The 14022-nt window shown below is 31.3% G+C and overlaps 1 protein-coding gene across 1 annotated transcript; it reads right to left on the minus strand.

Moving 5' to 3' along the window:
* Positions 1-11723: 11723 nt before the first annotated feature.
* On the minus strand, positions 11724-12803 carry LOC149560798 (heavy metal-associated isoprenylated plant protein 2-like). The gene is made up of 3 exons (XM_089823668.1): positions 12611-12803; positions 12450-12528; positions 11724-12220 (listed from the first exon to the last, which is right to left on the minus strand). The coding sequence occupies exons 1-3, from the start codon at positions 12614-12616 to the stop codon at positions 12084-12086; spliced, it is 222 nt and encodes a 73-aa protein (XP_089679794.1). The 5' UTR covers positions 12617-12803; the 3' UTR covers positions 11724-12083.
* Positions 12804-14022: the final 1219 nt, after the last annotated feature.

A 14022-nucleotide genomic window follows, 5' to 3' on the forward strand; every position in this document is an offset into this window, starting at 1 on the left:
TCTTCAACATATTCCAACCTTTTTGTCTCTTTTCCCAACTTTGTTTCATTCTTGACATACTTGTAACTTTTGCAATTCAATTTTTTTATTGCATCAATATTTTCAATTTTCAAAGGAAATAGAGCCAATTCACCACATGTTTCACATAATCCTTTGATGCAATTTATTTGACCAACTAGATCATCTATTTTGTCACATAGAATGGATGATATAAATTCACTTCTCCTACTAGGAGGATCAACATGAAAACCATATGTGTCTTCTACAAACTTTCGAAATACCTAATAGTGGAGATCAAACTCAATATGATGATGACAACAACATGTTTCAAACACTTTTTTTGACCTCACAAAGTATGGCTTCAATTTTTCAAACAACGTTTGCCCAACTTTTACATTAGGATGTTCACTGCAAAATGACACATATAATTCATACTGTGTTGTGTCCAACCAATGTTTTGTATGATGTTCATATTGACCAAATGCAATCCTATGCATGATAACATCTCTATTATTTGATGAAGGACGAGTGTTATCAATCCAAAATGATATGACTAAATTTTTTAATGACTCTTCAATCCTATCAGAATGAGGTGCTCTACACATGATTGCCCAATTGCCCTCCATAGTACCATCATCCACAATTAATCTTCTCTTAACATATTTTCTCATTGTTTTCCTACTAAAACCCATTTCAGACGAAATTAAAGATATTTGTCTATTTTGGGTCATATTCTTATTTACAACAGACATCAACATCACTTTTCTTGCCACAGACTTATCTATAGTTCGAGAGTATTTTCCTATGTTTCTCAAACTTTGTTTAACATTTTCAATCAAATTAGTTTGCATGCTAGAAAATCTTCTCTTCTTTGATGTTGTGTCTACACCTAACAATTTCAATGCCTCTTGCAACTTCTATTGTGTAAGAAAAAGTGAAAGTAACTGAGCTTGTTCAAGTGTTTCAGTGTTATCAAATTGAGTCATAATTTCGCTTCTCTTCTTATTCATTGACCTTTTCTTAGACAAATTTAATGGTTGAACAATAGTTGCAAGTCTTATCAATTTATCCACATCCATTTTAACTAAATGATCTAATTTTTTTGGAGAAATAACATTCTTTATAGATTGGAAAATATTTAGGAGTTCATCCATACCAGTTCCTACACCTGATCCCGAACCTTCTTTGACTTTTGTTATTGGAATTTCCACAGGGAGCGATCTTGAGCCTTCTCCAATACTCATTGTTTGAGATTCTACAGGGAAAGATTTTGACCCTTCTCAAATTTCTATTATTTGAACCTCTGTAGGGAGCGATCTTGAAACTTCTTTAACATTCATTGTTTGAGATTCCATAGAGAGAGTTCCTGACCTCTCTCCCATATCCACTTCTTCTACTTCTGTCGAGCCTTCTTCAACATTTCCTTCACCTTGTTGGTTGGCTGCAACAAATTTATAAATAAATCAAATTAGATAAAAAATAAGATTGAAACATAATTAAATTCAAAATCATAAAAAAAACTAATATATATAATTACATACTTTGTTTAATTCGATAATAATGTGCCACAGTCTTCTGAAGATATCTTTGTTCTACTTCATCATATCTCTTCCTTGCATATTTGTTTTGCCTTCCTTTCTTGTTTCCCATTATAAAATCATTAAAAAAAAAAATTTACTCCTTGCCTCAACATAAATTTCATGCAATAACTATATAAAAATATCATTTTATGAATTCACAATATGGCTTCATTATTTTTAAGCTGACCTATTTGAAGCCGACGTCAACATTTTTTCTTTTTTCATGTTCGAGCGAATGCAAAGAAGTGAATATGTTCGCGTGAACATATCAAGTTCAATTTATGGTGGTCAAAAAATTTTGGACCTCATGTTCGCTACAAACATGTGTTTACAGTTAACATACGTAATATGTTCATAGCGAACATTACATTCGTAGTGAACATGCAAAATTACATTTTTTGGGGCCCTTTTTTCTTTTAATTTTTTTTTTGCTCTTTCAACACCCATAATTGCAAATAAATGATCTCCTACTATAAAATAAAAAATGCCAAAATGTGCTACTCGGAGCAAGCTTTCCAACGACTATAATTGTAATACATATTTTAATCATTAAGACTTTCAAAAATGAGTTTAACTCATTATAGGTTCATTACCGATTGAACATCAACTGAATTCGAAACTTTGGAAAAATTAGTAAATTAGGTCAATTTTTTTTTGAAAAATATCTAGGAAATAGCTTAATGAGTTAGCTTTCTATTCAAAAAAAAAAAAAAAGATTTATGATAAATTGACTTCAAGCTATTTGTGTCAAAACGAACGTATGTCTGAATTACGATTGGTGTCACTTCAAAATTTCATAAACTATACAATATTCAACCAAATCGAATCAAACCAAATGCATCCTTTGGATATTGATGTTACAAATACAAAGCTGAAAGAATTACCTCATTATCTTTTTTAGAAAAAAAAGTAATGTGTGTTAAATGGATTGTCACTCTTTAAAAATATTGAATTTTATTATGTACCACTTTTTGGAGGAGAAGAAAAAATTGACATAAATAATTTTTTTTTTAGATTAAAAAATATGGTTAGAAAGTAGGAACAGAGTACTAAAAATCACTAGTTTATGTCATCTTGAAATTATTTATAGTTTTAGAGATATAGTCACTCGAACGTGAGGTTTGTTTCAAAAATATTGATTTTAGTGTCAAAATTGGTCAAAAAGTAGAACCCATTATTGTGGGATCACCCATTGTATGTATATATGTGTACAACCAATTGGCATTATATGATTGCATTCACATTAAACATACATATAAATTTATCACAATTAACTCTTCTATTCTAAACAATATCTTATGAAATACTTGTAAGATCAAAATATCATAATCTTCACAACAACATTAATTCCTACTTAAACATTACCACTCTAACATTCCAAGTATCATCATGATTTATTTTCTATCATAACAATGAAGCGCCACAAGCATATTCATTAAATAATTAACATATAAGGTGAGTCCTAGTACACCACATCAATAATGATCATCAAAATGTAAACATCATAAGTAAATGGATAATGTAAATCATTGTCCAACCAAAACAAAAGTGTGTCAAAACATCAAGTCATAGGTGTCAAAATGTGAATAAATCATCTATGCCATGATGGCTCAAAGTGAGGCCTCACAGTATGAGCCCAATGGTCCCTTGTGAAGTGGACACCCTTCCCTAATCTTGACATCCATGAAAAGTTTCTTTGAACCTTTGACTCTCCATCCAGGGTTCACAATTCCTTGCAGGAATTTTTTACATGGTCTAACATTTTCTATCCACAATTAGGAACAATCTTTGTGGATCTAGTTTTTAACTTATACCAAGCTTTACACCAACATTAACCCTTATGTCATTTGTGGCTACATCTCCCTAGTTCCCAAAGAGAGACTCTTCTTAGTTTCTAACACCTCATCATGCACATCATTCAATTAGAAAGATTAGAAAGCTTTCCATTTGGAGTTGATTCCAATTAGGGATAATTTCTAACTCTTCAAGGAAATCTTTTCTTCTAATCACATTATTCATAACCTCATAAGATACTATTATATGTTCTCCTAGTTGTTCTCGCCCCCACCCACCCAAGATTAAATTGGGTCTTTCTCAATATCATCTTGTCTTGTTTCCTCTTTTGATGATATTGATGTTTACACAATTTTGTGAATTCATCAACAAAATTTCCCCTCTATTCTTGTTTTCTCCCCTGTGAAATTTTTTAGAGCTTACAATATCCTCCATAAACCCCTTCTCTCTTTCTCCCCTATATTGTTTGTGGCAAGAAATATTTGTATCCTGGAGGGCTTCTCCTAAGTATTCTCATTCCAAGTCATATTCAACTTTTGCTTCTTGTGGCTTTCTTGCTCATACATATTCAAATTCAATGCAACATTCTCCACCAAGCCTTTGTACAATATGGCACCTCCCTTAGCTTATAGTTGATATGGACAAACAATTTTCTATGTGCTATCTCTTGATGTATTAGGGTTAGGTTTTCTTATCCCCTTTTTGAGATTTTAGGTTTTTGAACAACTAGGCTCTAGATGCTTACATGTAAGGCATTTATCCTCAATTTTAGCCTTATACAACTATTTGTCATTCTATACAATTATCTTTGAATCATCCGCATCATCTTTGTTTACAAGGATCTCCTCAAGCAATCAAGCTTGGAATTCACATTTCCAAAAATGGCATTTTCCTTCACTGCTAAAAAGTTACTTAGGACATCGCTTTTCATAACCAAAGATTTAAAATTCTAGTATTCTATTGGGAGTTCATCCAGGGTTACTTAAACTAGTTTTGTCCTATAGTTGTGATTTAGAGGATTGAAATCTAGAACCCATTCTATTTTGAGAAAAGCTTGTCCCTTAAAGAGTATATCTTCTTTCGAATCTATGCTAATATATTCTAGATGAAGAAAAATCCATTAGAAAGGGTCTTAACACATACTTGATTATTGAATTTCTTGATCCACTAGTCTTTGATATCAATTTATCAATCTCATCTTTCACACTATTTCACATAGAGGGCTATACCCTTGGTTTTTGTTGAATGTTCTCTCGCTCAATGACATTGCATTTGCCCTTGTGGCAAAGATATGGATCTTCGAAGATACTTTTCCTCGTCTTTCTACCTCTGCCCCTTGCCTAAGGATCCCTGTATTCTCTACAAAATTCACATTATTGGCTTTTTCACACCACATTTTTTATTATATTGAAATAAAATAAATAATAGACCTATAAAATAAATGTCTTAATAATGATATTTCTAGGCTTCAGTGATTTTTTACAAAAAAAATATGATAGTTTATACTTTTTTAAATTTCAAACAAAGGATAGGGGAAACGAGTCAATTGTTGCCCATGTGCCAATGTTGCCACATTAACCGTTACCTTTCCCCCCCAATTACCGTTGGAAAAAATCCCTAGTACTTGCACTCAGACATGCCAAAACAAATCACCATGAACACCAATAGTCGTTCACTTCTGTTCATTTTTTAGTTTTCTTAGTTGCTGATTGGTCCATTTGTGCAAAAAGTACTATTTTTTAGGTGAGTGGCTAATGCGGGGTCTTAATGGGCGAAAATTTTAAAATGGTACTTTAAGATCACCTCGCACTGTAGAGCTCCGTAAGTGTGTGAAAGCCTAAAGGTAGCTTTAAGCTCTTCACTCACCTATGGAGGTTCACCGAAACAATGTGTGGCTAATGGGTCATTTCTCCAATTTAAACACCAAACCAACATTAAATTTTCGTAGACAAAATGGTGTGATCAGAAACATTGATGATAAAATCACATACACAATGGAATCCAGAAATCTATGAAAATAATAGTGGTAACGGTCAAATTGTAGACCTGTATAAAATAAATATTTAAGAATATAAAATATGCGATAAAAGTTGAAAAATTAAATTAAAAAGATGGCTCCCGCTGCTCGATCTGCTCCCGCTCAAACGGCCCCTGCTCTTTTTGCGACAGGAGGAGCCGTTAATGGTATGGATGCATGTTTTCCCAAATCGACAAACAGGTCAGCTCTCACGAAGTCTTCAACTAAGGTAAGGGTTTCTGCTTCTAATAACTCTGTTTTGATATCTGATGGCTCTTTTCCTGTTCTGGCCACAACCATTTTCAAGGATTCAAAAGCGACCAAACCCCTGAAATATGCTGCCAAATCCCCTGTTTTAGAATTCGGTGATGAAGTTGTGGTAGGAGAAAACTAGTTTGATTCTCATGGTTTGATCTGTCGTTTCTTCCGTTCATGGCCAATTATTCCAGACCTCAATAAATGGATTACCGATCACTGTCAGCCGCACCTGAAACATAATATGGAAATATACCCTTGTTCTCGAGGGTTTTATTTATTTATTTATTTTTTTGCCTCATTTGATTCAACCGAAGATCGAGATTTTATATTTAATCATGTTTGGGTTTGGGAGCAGAATTTCTTGTTGCTAAAACTTTGGCATGCAGATTTTAACCCTCCAACTCAATCTAGATTTTAACCCTCCAACTGAATCTTTCAATGTCTTAACCTTCCTCTTCAATTTTGGATTGAGTCTTCTTTTCAAGCAATAGACAACTCCTTGGGTGCGCTGTTGGATTTTGATGAGGATACTTTATATTTTTCCCACACTAAAGATCTGTTAGGAGATATCACTCTTAAATGACTATTTTAAAACATCACACATTAAGGAAGAAATTAAGTTGGGAAAATAAATCAATTTTTACTTTAAGTACTTTTAGTGTAGAAATCAAGCTTTAATATATGATGTTTGAGGAATTTATTCTTAAAATCACTGACCGTTCTTAATCTCAAATCTTAGATTATATAGGAATTCCCTTGGGTTGTAAGCAATGATGCATGTGCTATTCCTTTGCAAGACCATAAAAATCAAACATCTACAAATTTAGATCATTTATCAATTCAAGATGCAGCCAAAGTTGCAAGTTCTCATCCTCTGCAGGATCATAAAAGGGAAATCTCTTCTATTCAAGTGAAGGCTTCTTTTCTTTGGGTTGGAAACATTAGTTTCAAAGGGAACTGTCCAGACAAAATGCACCAAAGACAAAAAAAAATCAAACATGATTCTTTTTCAGATTCACGAAAACACATCAAAATTTTCTCAAAAAATTTGTTGTTTTCGATCAAAAAATATACAGATATGAAGATTAAATGCTGAAAATTTCAAAAAATTTCATTGTCTTCATTTTTAAAAATTTAGTCAATAGTGCAATTTGTACGAAAGATAGCCATGTCCATTTCAAAGCAAGTGCTCCCCATAGCCCAAAACACTTTTTTTCTGCAATTGCTCAGATTCTTCTCAAAGAGAATAAGAAACAAGATAGAAATAATTTTATGAAACCTCCTCCAGACTTGGCAAGAGTTGAAGACTATTCATGGAGATATTTAAAAAAGTAAAATCACAAAGTAAATATTCATAGGAGGGTTGTTCAAATCTGGTTGATTCTGTTTCTTTGGTTGCTTAAGCTCTTTTCTGGTACTGCTCTCTTGTTCTTCCCTTCTTAATAAAATTAAATTTATATCATTCAAATTTTTAAAAAGAATTGATAAGTTGTCTTAATTTGCATTGTTATTTACATGCCACATTATTTATGTCATATTTTTATGCTATAAATAGAGGTTTTCATCCTCTAAAAACAGCTTATAAACTTAATCACATGTTTTGTGGGTATGTTTCTTAAAATGCTTTTTAAAAGTACAGTTCATTCCCTTCATATGTTCGCATGATCTTTTTCCAAAAAGGTGGGTATGTTTCTTAAAACGCTTTTTAGAAGTACAGTTAATTCCCTTCATATGTTTTTAATTCTCTTCATATGTTCACATGATCTTTTTCCAAAAAGCTTCATGGCTGCCCCTTTTCATCACTGACGCCATTTTTTGTCCTAACTTTCCTGTTGGAACAGGATAAACTTTTCTTAAAATAGTTCATGTTTGGTACATTTAGATATTTTAAGTTTATATTAAAAGATTAATGGGTTTACTCAGATTTATTTTGTGAGGGATTTTTATTACTATAATATGGTAGAAAGTAGTTAAAACTTAAATTTAGATTAGTTTTTTGGTAAAATAATTCAATTTGTAAGATTCATATTTTTCTAATATAGATCTATGAATCTAGTATACTTGATAACTGATCTATTTTCACAATTATAAAAAAAATCAGCACATTCACATTCACAATTTTATTTTTTTGTGTTTTGTATTGCCACGGATTTGTGCTGGATCCTCAAGCTGAGGCTTGGATCCTTGAGGATCTGCTGCTGATGGATCCACAGGCAGAATCAAGGCTTCTACCCGGATCCTCAAGGATCCAAGCACAAATCCGACAACTAAGTCAAATATTAATGAACTTGAATTTTATATCAACTAAACACTGAAAAACATTGAGTTTTTGCTGAAAAACTGATTTATTTTATAAAAACTTCATATTGTATCAATAAATATAAAGCATATATAAAATTATAAAATTAAAAAGTTTCCATTCATTACTTTTGTATACCCATCAATGCTATAAATTATCTTTATCAGCAAAAACATTTTTTCATTTAATTTGATTTGTGTAGAATTGTTACATCCACGTATATCTAGAAATCGTAGTTATAACTGTTTATGTATTAATCTAATCATTCCTACAAATATAGTTATGAATTATTCTTTGGTTTGAGTCTAGATCTTTTCGGGGGCGGGGGGTGGGTGAGAGACGACTTATGGGTTAGTCTTTGTTCAAACTCAACTTTTTTGGAGTTTTGAGATTATTGTCACTATTTGGTTTGTCTTTTTATCAAAACAATGATACCACAAAACAATGACAACTAGTTATGTATTAATCTAATCCCTCCTACAAACACGAGTATGAATTATCCTTTGGTTGAGTCAAAGATCTTTTAAAAGAGTAGGTTTGTTTCTTCTATAGGTCAGTGTTTGATTCAAACTCAAAGTTCTTTTAAGAGCTTTGGAGTCAAACTTTCATGATTGTAATGGTTTTGAATTTATTGTGAGTTATTTTTTTGTCCTTTTCTTGTGAGGCATTTGTTAAATTTTTGAATTATAAGATTTCAACATCAATTAAAACTCTTTACAAACCCTCTTCCAATTCATAAGTCTATACAAAAATACTTAACTAATCAAAACAATAAATCAAGAACTATTGTGAAACACTCATCTCTCTTACTAAGAAAAAATTGACAATAGCCTAACATGTGTATTTATTGTTAGTGAAAAAAAGACTACAATGCTATTTTCAGTTAGTAGATTGCTCATGATCATAACATTCTTAAATTTTTGAAGGACAATAGAATAATATCAAACATAAAATATTTCACATTAATCCATAATTATAACATTCTTAGAATTCTAAAGAATAATAGAACAATAAATCTGTTCAAGCTTTAGTCCCTGCCTTTTCTAACTAGTGGGAAGAAAATTTTGACCGAACAAAGATTTTTGGACATAGTGACTCGAATTCGTAATAGATCATATTTTGTTGGGCAAGAGTAGCTCCTTGATTTGGAATGTTAAATGGAAATCATATTGATGATAATGTAGTCTGATTTCTCTGTGGGAAGCTATCGATTATCTGAGTAGATTGATTTCTTTTTTGCTGTTCACAACTTCTATAAATACAAGTATTGACTTTGTATTCATTCTCAATGTTAATAGAAAGCAAATTAAAATTAATATAAATGCAATAATTTTGCTTCTTAGTATTCTTGTTCTTGTATGTCACATGAACCATTTAGATATATGAAGTATCACTCTATATACTAAAAGGCATTATGTACAATTTGAATATAAATAATCATTCATCAAATACATGTAGATAAAAATTAAGTGCAGAGTATAGGATGAGCCCTATTTAAATAGTTCAGTTGAGTAAGTTAATCGATAGCAAATGTACAATACTTTTGTTGGTTTTATATAACATATCATGTTTAAATTTATTTAAAAAGAACTATTTATAAAAGAAGGGCGAAAACCATTGTGTGATGGTATATGTGAAATGGATAGTACAAGAACCGTACAAATAGTCACAGAAGAGAATTATAAATATTTGCACAAAAGTATGAGGTAAATAGAGTCTAGAGTATAAGAGTACTCTATTTAACTACAATACAAAGTGTTAAAGAAAACTAAGATAATTGGCAGACTTAAAATTTTTATAACTTACATAGCTAGATTTCACATTTGCTATATAAAACAGACCACACATAGCAATTTTCATCCAAAGAGAACTATCCAACATGTAGAAATTGCAAATACCGACCAATGTCAAACAATTTATGAAAACAAAGAGAATTTCAGAAATATGAAAAAACCTTCTAACACAAGGGATCAGACTCATGTTAAAAATAAAAATAAAACTGTCAATAAAACATAATTTGAATACTTACCAGCCCATGCCGCTTTCCAGCTTGAAAAGCAACCTTTCATGATAGTATAGGAAATTCAACAATAAAAAATGAAAAATGTATCCCATGCTAATGCAGGCTACCCACATCAATATATCTTTGTAGTTTCTGAAAACTAATTTTTACACATGTCGAAAAATTTGTTGATAACATTAAGAAATTCTATACCTATCCCAAACCTTTTTAATGAGTATTTTATACCTTGCAAATTCCTCAGTGTATCGAGAGACTGGCTAAAGCTGGTACTAAGATCTGGGTTCATATGGTGGAAACTGCCATTAATACGAGAGCTATTTAAATTTTTTTTACTTGCAGTGGTTTCAATTTTTTAAAGTTTCCTTTCTATATGCTTATAAAAGATTTGGGTTTTTCTGATACTTTGATATGTTACACATGAATTCTGCTTGCAGAGTTGCATGCAGTTTGTTTAGACAAGGAATAGAACAATCATTGATTACATTCACACCCAATACAAATGCAATAGAGGCATCAAGGGACAATAAACAGATTGCAAAGGTAAATAATTGAAGTGTTTAATATTTCTCACCAAAATGGAAGGCACTATTTAAGGAGTGGCTATTTTTTAGTTTAGGGTTCCATTGGTAGAAGATGGTATTAAATGTTCGTAAGGAATATAATGTTGGAAGATTGTTTGATTTTTCCAGCTGGCAAATATAGAATCCCAAGCTTGTGGAAACTTAGTTTTCAAACCCTCATCACAAATCCAACTACACTCACAAAGCCCCTAAACCATACAATTCCATTTGGGTTCTTGCTAGAACATAATCCACGTATTTGCTTGATTGTTGATGTATTCGATGCTGATTTCCCTAATGAAGGAGAGAGGTTGTTGCCCATCCAATTGCCACCAAAATAAAACATCTAGAGGTACATAGCATAAGATTTATGTCCGTAATCTACAAAAATTTGAAACAATGTAGCAGAACCCAAACCAGGTAAAACGAGACAATTGTTTGAGCATAGAAATACAAGCAGAAAACTATGAAAATCAAGGCAAACACTTCTGAAATAAAAAGACTTCAACCTAACATTTTATGGGCACCATTAATCCTAAAAGAAAATGAACCAGAACATAAGAATTGGAGGAAAAAAAACAAGTCCAGTCTCAAATTTACCTTAGGTTGTAACATCATTTTCTTCAGATGATAATGAGAAAGTAGATTCAGATCAAAAGATTTGTAAGGAAAATATTTCTTTATTTCAACTTACAGAGAAGGCAAATTTGGTTCAGATAATATCATTTAATAGACAAAATAATCAGACTTGGGTTCTCCAACTTTTCCAACTTTAAGAAAAATCTATTTTATGCACCATACTTCTCATTCTTCTTAGAGCAAAATAATTTTCTCTACATGACTACAGTCAGAAGTGGACAGGTGCATAAAATGAAAATAGAGGTGTAATTCACCAAGATATGCCAGCTGTTCTTACGATAAATTTTGGAGAATTCTTACTAACTAAAACAAAAAGACTCCCCAAAAATAGCTTCATTCAATAAGAGAGCCACTAATTGAAATTAATATTTCAGTGAAAATACTGCACTATGCAAGAACTTTGCTTTTAGGCATAAATAATTACTCAGTACTTATTTCAAGAATCTAACTAATATGAAAGTGTGCAGTGAAAACTATAGTCTCCTGTCTTAAAAGCAGGCACTAATAATTAATTACACTGCATTCCACACTAATCCATCATCATAGATTAACATTCTTTGAAACCCTTAAAAAAATCCATTATCATAGACTAACATTCTTTGAAACTCTTACAAATAGCAGAATAATTTTTATCCTGAAAAGAGGACTTTACAGCACAAACTCACCTTTTCTAATTGAACAAGTTATGAAAATGAAAAAATACCATTCTCCTTTAAAACCCCCAACAAAGAAAGCAGCTTAACGAAACAAACCCAAACTCATTGGCTCAATTGATTTAAGAATACTATTAAACAACATAATCTGTGGCCTAATTTCAGATTATATTGTAGCACACTCCTAGCAAGATCGAAATCTATGACATCTCCATTATACAGAAAATGCACCAGATGGTTGTTTTTGACCTTTCTTCTTATTAGCCTGCAGCTTTAACAGTCAAAAGTTTTGCATTATTTTTGGACTTTCGTAGTTTCTTGGCTATTTTCACAGGATCTGCTTCCCCAGTGACAGTTACAGTGTTCTTGGAGCTGTCCACCTGTATAGAGTCAATGCCTGCAAAATCACAGCATATAAATTATTGCATTCATCAGTAAAGATCTTTTCTTTCTTAAGAAGCAGAAGCTGAGATTAATTATCATCTATTATGATAAATTATTATTATTATTTATTAAATTTAAGTACATCTTATTCCAAAATTTTTTAGATAAAAGACTCACAATTTACTGTTATATTGTAAGCTCTGACCTGAGAAAATTTTATATTTAAAGATTGAAGTACATACCATCTATTTCTGCAGTAGCCTGAAAGATACTCTGCTTGCATTTCTCACAATATATATGTACAGAAAATACTACAATCCTCTGCAAAAACAATCTATACATTATCCCCATGAACAAAATTAAGCAAACTTGACTTCAATATCATTGGAATAAGAATCCAAACCTTCATAGTAGAAGCAGATTAAGAGAACTTCTGAAGAATTATAATTATTCTTCAACTCCGTGAAAAAACCTTGCTATCCTGAACACTGTGTCCCATTCTTGGTAATGTCGAGAATATATGGCTTCCATTTACAGTCAAAACAGGGAAGATGCTTGCCTGTTTCCTTCAGTCCCCTTTTTCCTAGAGGAAGCTTATTTCTGCCACAATTGATAGTTAATTAAATGGGTCAAGAAAAGTAAACAGTAGGACCCATTTGCACAGTGGTTGAATACATCACTTTCAGTCTCTTGAAGGTTATGAGAACTTTCTACACAATAACCTTGCAGTTATGATCCGTCATTGTAGACTTTTTATTCATATTCCTCTCCCCTTCGAATGTCCATTTTTCGCCGTTGTCACACTTGCGTTTTCACACGGCCACACATAATGGTTGGTACTTAATCTTTGCAACCCTTAAAAAACAAAGATAATGTATTTCTGAGTGTTCATTTTTTTTGAAAAATGAATTAATTTTTAAAAAAGTCCGTATCATTTATATAGGTAGAATATGAATTATGTCATTGACTAAGAATATAATTTCAAGTATTATAATTAGATGTAAAAACATTTATAAAATTTAATACGTTCTCATTTTTATAAAATAAAATAAATTTAATCTAAAAAAATATTTCATAACGACAATATATTTTCCTATAAAAGTAATGATAAGCATTCAATCAAAAAAATATTTTTATTTGATTAGTGTCATTATATTTTATATTTTATATATTTAATATTTTACTTAATTTTGTTTTCAAGATATATATATATAGTGCTAGTATACTTCGACTCAAGACCACCTCAAGAATCAACATTTAGAGTTTGTAGGCTCTTTTCAGTTTTTGTTTTTAACTCTTACAATTCAATGGTAAGTTCTATTTTTCATTTTTTCTTAAAACTAGTAAGTTCTATTTTTTAGTTGCCTTTGTCAAAGAAAATTTCTAGATTTATTTTGAATATTTTTTAAAACATTTCTTTAATTAAATTTAATGTTTCACGATTCATATAAACAAAATAATGTTTTCCATGTGTCGAGACTCAAAATTGAAGCATTGATTTTGGGTATCATTCAAAAATTTGAGTCAAATTAAGGCCTTATAAACGTTTTTCATGCATGTGTACCCGATCGTCATTTTGAGGCCTATGATGTGTCTCATGTGTATAACACCTTTCATTAAGTATATACATGCATTCTATTATGATAAGTTGTCATTTTGTGAAGTATCATTTTGAGCATTGCTCAAATTTACATTCTTGCCTTAGTGTCAAACATCCTCAGGAAGCCTAGTTTGCAATTGAATATTTTGCACTTGGTAAAGCTTCATGACTCGCTACTTTGGGAGTGTTTAGTATGCATACTAGAGAACCTATCT

This window comes from Cupressus sempervirens, chromosome 4, assembly GCF_028749045.1.
Source record: "Cupressus sempervirens isolate cs-2001-9-10 chromosome 4, ASM2874904v1, whole genome shotgun sequence".
Classification (NCBI taxonomy): Eukaryota; Viridiplantae; Streptophyta; class Pinopsida; order Cupressales; family Cupressaceae; genus Cupressus; species Cupressus sempervirens.